Source organism: Oryzias melastigma, linkage group LG5, assembly GCF_002922805.2.
Source record: "Oryzias melastigma strain HK-1 linkage group LG5, ASM292280v2, whole genome shotgun sequence".
In the NCBI taxonomy this organism is placed as follows: Eukaryota; Metazoa; Chordata; class Actinopteri; order Beloniformes; family Adrianichthyidae; genus Oryzias; species Oryzias melastigma.
The window spans coordinates 24,198,569-24,207,855 of record NC_050516.1 but is presented as its reverse complement, the minus strand read 5'-3'; the positions used below and the strand labels follow the sequence as shown (position 1 = coordinate 24,207,855).

Sequence of the window (9,287 nt, the reverse complement as noted above, 5' to 3'; positions counted from 1 at the left end):
AATTTGTTGAACCTGCTTCTTGAAACGGGCCCCTGAAGTCATTTACCTCTTCCTGTTTGTTTAGCTGAAAACATTAATAAAGTTTTATTATTATTTTTTTTATAATGATTTGGAAAATTCTAAATAAAGCAGTGATAAGGTGTCTAACATTTGTATGAATGAAAATCACATAAATGTAAGCAGTTGAGTCATAGCATAAGCTTTTATATTGTCTGTCATCTGTGAAAGCTGACAACTAATCAATGCACTTTAATCATGTGTTTGAAGCTCAGCTGAGTCAGACATTGAGTTGTAAAGCAAAGGACACAAAAGTGACTCCACTCAGCTTTTTTCTTGGGCGTTCAACAACACTCAGATAGAGTGCTGACATGGCTTTACTTTGAATGAACAAAAGAACCCTGCGGGGGTGTCGCACTAAGTGCTTCTGGACCAAAATAAAATGTAATTAAATTAATCATATGGATGTTTGTGCCTCCAAACTCGACCCTCATAGCTAAAATTCATCATATTGTTATATTAGCCAATCAGAAACGAGCTAGCTTAATTTACGAAGTAAAACTTCTATTTTCTTCCGAATAATAATCTCACTGCCTCGAACATTTTAATTACATTAATAATTGTTTACTATAATCTTCTAGCAGTTCTAATCGAGTAAGGATAATTCATAGCATTTAGTTAGCTTTTTTTCACCCTCTACATTTTTGTATAATCTTTATTTATACTAAACAGAAAGACAAACACCATAACTTCCATACCAGAAAGCCTGCAACTGCATGCAAATAAGTAAGAAAATAAAAACAAATACAAAGTCAGGTGGATACATCTCGCAAGTCACAAAATTTGAGTATTACACATGTTTTGTTGGAACACCCGAACCAACATTTTTAACATTAGCACAACAAATCTTTACCTAATAGTCCATTCATTTTTTGTAGAAAATAGATAAGTACTAAAATGTTGATGTTAGTTGTGGAAATCTTATGAATGAAATTATTAACTTGCAGCAGACAAAAGCTAATAACTCATAAACTGTTAAGCTAGTCCTATTATGGTTGTCAAAATGATCCCGGCTTTAACCAAGCGGACAATTTTAATCAACAATGTACCTTACCGCATGGACCCCTCTCCGTGGACGTTAGCTGAATTAGCGACGGCTGTCCGTGTTTTGCAGCTATTTAAATGCTGCTTAACACTTCCTGTCTGCCTGCTAGCCTGTCTGTACTTCTGCACTCACTGTCAGCAGCCTTATTAATAATGAATCAGATGGCATAAGCCCAGTGATTAGTGTCTCAGGTGTCAAAGAATGACATTAAGGGATGTTTAAACTTGTCTAAAACTGCATTTATCAAAAGAGATTCAAAGTTTAGATATATGTAAAAAGATTGATAACATCCCTTCAAACAAAATGTTTTAAAATGGCCTCCGGGTGTTTTTTTCCCCCTTCCTTTTTAGAAAACATAAAACTTGAGTTATGATAACATTGTTTGGACATATATATTCATCACAAACAGCTAAATTAAACATAAGATCGCCTAAAAGCCTCAAAACACGTCTAATAAAGCCATTTAGGTCAGATTTACATTTTCATTGTAAGTTTATTTTGAAGACGTCGTTTCCGCTTTGAGTTACCTTTGCAAGGGACCATGGGAAATGGAGTTGAGTGGAATATTTCAGGTTAAATATGGAGGAAGCTTTAAAGTCAGTTTTAGCACACAAAAGAAGGTTCTGGCATAAAAAAAATGATTATTATTTTTTTTAAAGAAGGGAACCCACTTGATAAAGTAGTTACCTTGAATCGGTTTGAATTTTAATATTTAGTTCAATAATATTTACAGTATTATTTCCCAGAGAAATATACTCAGTGAAAGACTGTGATAAACATAGTTTATTAAGTAGAAATAATCTGTTTTGGGTTTTTAATTTGAGAATGAAAAGAAAAACAAGTTTATGAAAAATAAATACTAATAGCATAACCTTTTAAAATGATAAAAAGGTTATTAAAATTCTCAGTATCAACCTTATAAATAGATGAGTTATTTGATCATTTTCTGGGGGAAAAAAGTAATGTTTACAGCTGGTGTAAATGAAGCAAATGTCTCTATCAATATATAAAATAGGTTGGTCAGATTTAGTTAAAAAGTTCCTTTGTAGTAGAAATATTGCTAATATACTCACAAATCATAAAAGGATACAAATATTTTTCAGAAACAAAAGCAAGTTGAGCACAAAAAATTCTCAAAAATTGTTTTAAAATATTACTAATTTAACGATGAAATATATTTTAAATAATATACATATATATGTATTTTAAATTAAACCAAGTAGATCAAGTATGTAATAAGCAGACTTACATTTTCTTACCAATTGATCCTTTATCAATATTACAAAAATATCTTGCAGCTTTTAAATGGTATTAGATGGGAATGACAAAAATATTACACAGAACACAATAAACACGTTTAATGAATTTACTGGGGAAACTTGCCCCAAAGGCACCATGCGGCTTGTACTGTTAGATACATTTGTTGATTACATAGTCCAACCTCTACTTTTAAGTATAAAATTGCAATGCACAATGGTAACAAGGACGATAGTAAACAACCAAGACAAAAAAAAAAAAACAGAAAAAATAAAATAAAGCGTCCCACACCATTCAGAATATGATGCATTAGATATCTCATTATTAATTATCAACACAATCACACATTATTTTCAGTGAAGCATATGGCAAACACTGAAAGTCAAAAGACAACAGAATCAAAACATTAATCTTAATATGGGCAGATAAAGTCTGTATAAAAAGATAAACTGGGAGACTTACAAAAAAAGGAGTGTTATTGCATCTAGCTTGCAAAATAGGACATTCAAAGCCAGGTGCAGTTATACCACCAATACATAATATATTTGCACTTTCATAGCAAAGTTGTCCAGTGAACCACATAGCCTAGACACTTGTCTAGCATGTCCCAAGGGCTGACAGGTAATCCCGTCGCTATATGTGTCCTGTGATCGTTGTAACAATGGAAAATTAACAACACATTTCCAGAATCCCATCCTGCCCTCCCGCTATGGTATTTCCAACCCATAAATAACACCTGATGCTCCACAGAGACGATACCCCCCCCCCCCCTTAGGACAACTTTTCTTTACAGCTCTCTGAAAAAAATCGTTATATGCCTGAACAAATCTGTCTTAAATATAAAAATGAACTTTTATCAATGAATGCAACTTCTCTCTACACATTCAATGAAGAGGAGTGAAGCAAAACGAGCCGACTTCACAGCATATAATCTCTTTTTTAAACAAAAGAAACAGTGATTACCTTCTTGCCCCTTCTCACCCCTGTAACTAGTTTGCGCTATCAAAATATGAACAAAAGAGCCTCCTCCTCAAACAAAAAAGGAAACAAAATCCTATGTAACACATATTCCATTTAGTGTCCACTGACTCACAGTAAAAGAAAAAAAAAACGTTTTTTATTAAAATACGCTACATATGTCAAGGCAGAAAATAAGCACTGCTGTTGTGGCGAACCTCCGTCTTGATATTTTAAGTGCATCCAAGCACACGTCTTCTAACAGAGAGAGATATAGGGAGTCTGGTAAAGAAGGCAGAGGCCTGGCTTCATGTCAAGACAGCTATTTTACAAAGCATCCTTAGTGTGAGAAACTATTACAGGTACTGTAGATGCATGTAAGACCTGATTTTTTTGTGTAACAAAATATGTCTGTGTGTGAAAACTTAAAAACATGGCAACACAACAAATTATCCCCCTTTTTACACTTAAAAACAAACTTTTTGTATAACAGGCTACATGATTTTTTTCTTATCCCATTCTTCTGTGTGCCCGAAGACAAAAACTGCATCAAAAAATGTTGATTCAAACTTTCTTTTCAATGTTTTTGCAATTCTTTTCCATTTAAAAACAAGAGGTAGTAAAAAGAAAAGGCAATCCAAAATGTCATGTGATAATAGAAACTTTGGTGAAGAGGCACTTATCCCTAAAAAAAATCCAGTTTCCCCGCCCCTTCTGTGCTCTAACACTCACTACTTTCTAACACTCGTTTCTCTTACAGCTCAGAGCATGTTTCTTTGGTTTTACTGTAAGATTCTCTTTATCACATTCTTAACCCCTCAAAATAAAACTTTTCAAGCTCCCTCAAGTGACATTGGCAAAAGTAACCTCTTCATCTCAATCATAGAAAAGTGTTCTTCGGTTTCTTAAGGATGTTGCCACACGTTCTTAGTTTTGTCGAGTTCGTTCTTTAAAGCTTAAAATGTGTCCATGGTCGCTCGGTTGTTTGAATATTTCCTTGTAGTCTTCCTGGATGGTTGAGGTTGTTAAGGAGAGATTGTGTCATTTCCCAGAACCTCCCTGGTAAGCTGTTAGTCTTTAACAAGTCTGTAGACGTGATATTGAGCTCCGTGCTCACTATTGGAAACCTCGAACACGAAGGCTATACAAAGCAAGGTCTCCTGAGTGTCACGATTTGTCACCACCTACAGGAGGAAAATAGAAAGTGGTCACTCACCCGTAAAGGTGATAAAGTAAAATTTTTTTAACAGTAAGTGAGAACTTTACCTGTAGAATTGTGAAGTTTTCCAGAACACTGTTCATCATGTATTTTTCAGGCAGGTGTTTGAGCTTGTGGATAAAGTTGATCATGTACTCGCACATCGGTGAGCGGTGGATCCTGTAAACGCACTTTCCTCCTTCCAGCCGGGCGTACTCTGTCTGTAAATGTAAAAAAAAAGAAAAGAAAAGAACAAGATCTGTAAGTGGGAAATGAGAACACCAGGTGCATTCAATGTCTTTTTTGAAATCCTCACCTCAACTTTCTCGACAACCTGCTTGCCAAAGGAGCAGACCTTGGTTGAAACAGTGATGGTCATGTTCTCGGCGCTGCTGTACTGGCTGCTGACACCGTAGAATGACCCGGGTCCATCTGGCATCCCGCTGCTATTCAGGTCAGCCTGCACAAAGTTCATCAAAACATCAACACTTTGACTCAACTACAAAACAGGCTCTGAACCACTTAGGGTATTACTGAGTCATAGGAAAAGAGGTAAGATTAAAACAACTCACCCAGAATTTTACTAAGAAGAAAGCATTCTGGGGGCCTTTCTCATAAAGCTCTTTCAGGCCTCCTTTCTTCTCAGGGAATTTGTCGTAAATCTGCCGGATGTCCACAGCTTCAAGGAGTGGATCACTGTATGAGGGATTAGTCTGTCCAATGTGGACAAACAAGTGTTTGCTGTACTGTAGATTGGCAGGGATGGAGAGACAACACAGTTAAAAACTTGATTACAACACAGAAAGTAGCACAGAATTTGATAAACAAGATTAAGATTGCCCCTGTGAACTATTGACTGTATAAGAGAACTGAACTGAGTGACCCCTGTCCCCTTGGATTCCAAATAGGAAGTGCCTACTGGCTCAGAGAAGCCAAACTCTTATAGACTTCTATTGAAAAATAAACAGTAATGCTAAGTCTTTATATTTGTCAGAATAACAATTCTTGTTCTGACACCTTTTTGTTAAACATTCTTCCTAATCCTATTTTTTTCTTTTCTTTCTGTAGAACAAGTTGTTCAAGTTATAAACTGGCCAATCAGACGCCACAATAAAATACGTGGTGGACAATGAACATTTGATTGACAGATTCTGTGTGGGCTTCAAACAAGCTCAATCCTGATGGCCGTCATTGGTTCCCATAGAAACGACGACTCTGCCAATTTGGACCAATCACAGGTTACTGACGCCATGTGGCTCCAAAATGACGGTGTCCATTTTGCAAATAAAAAAAAAAGGTGACTGAATTGGCTTCTTTTGGAGCCAGAAGTAAATCATTTTTTATGGGTGACATCTCACTCTCTCACTTGGTTCAGTTCTCATATACAGTCAATAATTTGTTCACAAAGAAATGCAGCTTTGTTAAACTACACTACTAGCATCAATTAGCATCAATATGATGATATTTTTAAACTATTGTTGCACCGTCAGTGCAAAGTTAAACACTTTAAAGATGATTTTTTTTAAGTATGACATACATTGATCATCTTAGCTAACAGTTTTATGCTTAACCCCGCTTTCTATATACTGTACTTCTGGTGCAATTAAAAAAAAAGTATGAAGACTTCCCAGATGTCTTACCTAATTACTGGAATTAAGATTCAGATTGGATTTGGTAATTTATTTTGTGAATAAAAATAAAAAGCTGCAAAGCTTTAGCGACTTAATGATCATCAGAGAGGATATTTTGAATATTCAGCTCACGTTGTCGGGATCTCTCTGGACCTCCATGAAGGCCGAGTACTCCAACATCCGCAGCTTGGAGGAAGCAATCGTCCGATCCTGCCACACTGGAACCGCAGTGGCTGTTGGTGCTGGGGGTGGCGCTAAAGGCTCATAAGCTGCACACACATTTAAAACAATAAATAAAATGTTTTTCTTTCATCTATGACGTTTAGATCTTTACTTCACATTTACCTGGTATAGGTGGTTGTACGGGGCCTTGAAGGCTTTGGTATGGGGGCTGTACAAAAGGTTTTATGCTGTAATAAAAGAAAGGACTAGATGAGGCAAGGAACTTTGTTATTGGATGTTTGTAGCTATCTAATATGATTCTATTTTTGGAATGAGAATTAACTGTTAGTGTCAAAGGGTAAGCATGTGTTGCTGCACCAGCTAGGTGTAAGTTCACCTGCTTCAGTGCTTCTTAAGGATGCAAAACAGCACCAGTGAATGTACTCTGATTTTTTTTAAGATGAGAAGGATTTAGTCTTTTATTTTTATGATCAAATCTGAAGCAGTTAATTTGCTTGGTGGTGCTGAACGTCAGTGCAGAAAACATACAGATCAGTGCAACTTTGTGGTCGCTATTAGGGGTCTTAGCAAGGGGGAACTTACACATGGCTGGTGCGGCTGAGCCCAGGAGTCCTTCCCGGGTTGAGATCTACAACCATCCTAGTGTTGAAAAATGTCATCCATTAAACCCTGCTGTACCCACCTGACGTGTAGCCCTTTTTACAGTCTCACATTTCTCTTAGTTTTTGCTTTACAAAGTGCACAAACCCTGAACCACAAAGACGTGACGGGCTCCGATGTGTTTACTTACTCCTGAGATGGTCCAGGCTGCACAGAGATTGGACCAGGCCAGAACTGAGGAGTAAGTAAAAATGAATTTTGATATCTTTAGTAAAACTGCAACAAATCTTTATTTTAATAGATACTTAAAATGAGAGGAGGTCTTACTCTGGGTGGCTGATACGGAGCTGGAGACATTGGCGGAAGATGATTCTTTATCATACTTGGGGAGACGATCTGTGCAGACGACAGCGCTGCCATGTTCTGTAGAGCTTTGTCTTTGGATGCCTGATCCTACATTTTGCCAGAGAAAAATGATGGAATCAGCCACAAGGTGGCAGCCTAACCAAGCCAAAAAGATGAAATGACACAGTTTGTGCAGAGGATTTTTATCAAAAATAGACTTTAATAATTAGTATTAGATAGTACGGAGACTGCCGTTTTGAAAAAAGCAAAGAGAAGAAGCAGAAACAAAAATATAGCTGAAAGTCAGAAAAAAGCAGTTTTTGCTATTTAAATAAAAAGTCAAAAGTTTCACTTTAAAAAGGTGCACATATCGTTCATAATCACTTTCTCGTATTTATTTCAAAATGCTTGCATTTTACCCTATAAGCTCTGACAACAGTCCAAGTGAAAATGGCACAGAAATTTGCACAGAACACCGTATGCGAAGCAAGCAAGATCCTGACTTTTGCCAGAACATGAGAGGCTGTGGTGACACATCAGACAGAACTGTGCTGGATACTAATTCCTCAGCATCAACTCATTTCGGGATAGCAGTGGGGGCAGGACGCCATGCCAGCAGAGGGCCATAGCAAAGAGACAGTCAACTATACGGCCAAACACAGGGGAAGGAGGGAAGCATATTTGACAAGTCGGGTTCACTTACCAAATTCATTGCCTAAATCAAAAAAGAGAAAAGGCATTAGTACTTTGTAGCTTAAGGTTAAGATTTAATGGGCATATAAATGTCATAGTACTTTTAACCCCTTAATACCTGTTGTCACAAATATGCGACAAACCACTTTGGCTCTAAAGTGACCTAAATTTGGCATCTACTTAAAAGCAAAAACATAAGTGATTTTATTTTAATAGCTGGGAATAAATTCAGCCATTAAGGGGTTAAATTTGGGTTTAGAACGCTTTCCTTTGCTTTGTTGACATGGCGTACAGCAGCTATAATAAAAACACCTTGTTTAATCGGGTAACTCTGAAGTCATGATGCTTAACGATAATGTCAGATTTTCTGTTAAGCAGAAAGCGAGGTCACATTTAAGGAAAACGTATGCCCTTAAAAAATTAAAAGTGACGGATGTACGCGCTTAAATAACGAAATCTTTTGGGTGCTTCATGACTGGTGACATTAAAGTTGGACACTTTTGTAGAAATTTGCAGAACTATCCAACAGTTTTACTGTCTTTTATATTATCAATGCCCTTCTTCGTATTTTAGCTGTGTCTTAATACTTTGCTGTAGTGTTCAGTTTGCTTAAATTTTCCCGTCAGTGTGAAGCTATATTTTGTAGCTACCATTTCTTCCCAAAAGATTGTTTTTTCCCATGTCATACTTGTAAATAACTAGGGATGGCTCGATATCATTTTTCTGGAGGATGCCAATAACTGATATTTCCCCTGCAACTGTTGCCAATAGCGATATTTGCTGATACTGATGTTTAAGTGTCTACAATAAACACAGTTTAGATTTCCTTATTGTTTCTTTCTAAGAAATGCACAACTTTTCTTTTACTGTACAATCACATTCCACTTGGCATTTTTAACATACAGCAAAGGATCAGAGGAACAAGTATCACTTTAAAACATTCCGACCATTTACTGACTATTAGAGGTAACTGTAAATCCTCAGTTTCTCATTGCTAAAGATTTATTAGGAACACATATCACTATTGCTATAAAATATATATGAAAACAGTCAGAACAATTACTGAAAAAACTGTAAACATAAGCTTCCCAGAGCCAAGGATCTATTAGAAAAAGGTTTTATTTTTTAATCTTTATTTAAGCAGGGTGGGTCCCATTGAGATTTAAAACCTCTTTCTTAAGGGATCCCTTGCAAGAATGAATAAAATACAACAAATGCTAAATGCATAGAACAGAGTCATAATACTGATTAAAATGTCATATAAATTAATTAGCTAAATCTGTGAGGTCAAAAATAAAGTGTTTCTGAAAACAGTCAGAAC

At 36.3% G+C, this 9,287-nt stretch overlaps 2 protein-coding genes across 9 annotated transcripts in view; both read right to left on the bottom strand.

Moving 5' to 3' along the window:
• smpd2b (sphingomyelin phosphodiesterase 2b) overlaps nucleotides 1–1,472 on the bottom strand; it is a gene marked incomplete at its 5' end in the record, with an annotated part of 6,285 nt that extends 4,813 nt beyond the window's left edge. Inside the window, 1 exon segment of the mRNA XM_024271059.2 lies at nucleotides 1,112–1,472.
• Nucleotides 1,473–2,445: 973 nt separating this feature from the next.
• tead3b (TEA domain family member 3 b) overlaps nucleotides 2,446–9,287 on the bottom strand; it is a 32,289-nt gene continuing 25,447 nt past the window's right edge. For 3 of the 8 annotated variants that reach the window (XM_024269855.2, XM_024269858.2, XM_024269859.2), the window contains 10 exons: nucleotides 7,977–7,988; nucleotides 7,256–7,381; nucleotides 7,119–7,162; nucleotides 6,911–6,967; nucleotides 6,491–6,555; nucleotides 6,278–6,414; nucleotides 5,087–5,260; nucleotides 4,831–4,974; nucleotides 4,583–4,735; nucleotides 2,446–4,500 (listed from right to left, as the gene is read on the bottom strand). In XM_024269855.2, the coding sequence (XP_024125623.1) occupies nucleotides 4,387–4,500; nucleotides 4,583–4,735; nucleotides 4,831–4,974; nucleotides 5,087–5,260; nucleotides 6,278–6,414; nucleotides 6,491–6,555; nucleotides 6,911–6,967; nucleotides 7,119–7,162; nucleotides 7,256–7,381; nucleotides 7,977–7,988 (1,026 nt within the window). In that variant the 3' untranslated portion in view covers nucleotides 2,446–4,386. The remainder of the gene's footprint in view (nucleotides 4,501–4,582; nucleotides 4,736–4,830; nucleotides 4,975–5,086; nucleotides 5,261–6,277; nucleotides 6,415–6,490; nucleotides 6,556–6,910; nucleotides 6,968–7,118; nucleotides 7,163–7,255; nucleotides 7,382–7,976; nucleotides 7,989–9,287) is intronic. The other 5 variants (XM_024269856.2, XM_024269860.2, XM_024269861.2 and 2 more) reach the window with 3 other exon arrangements.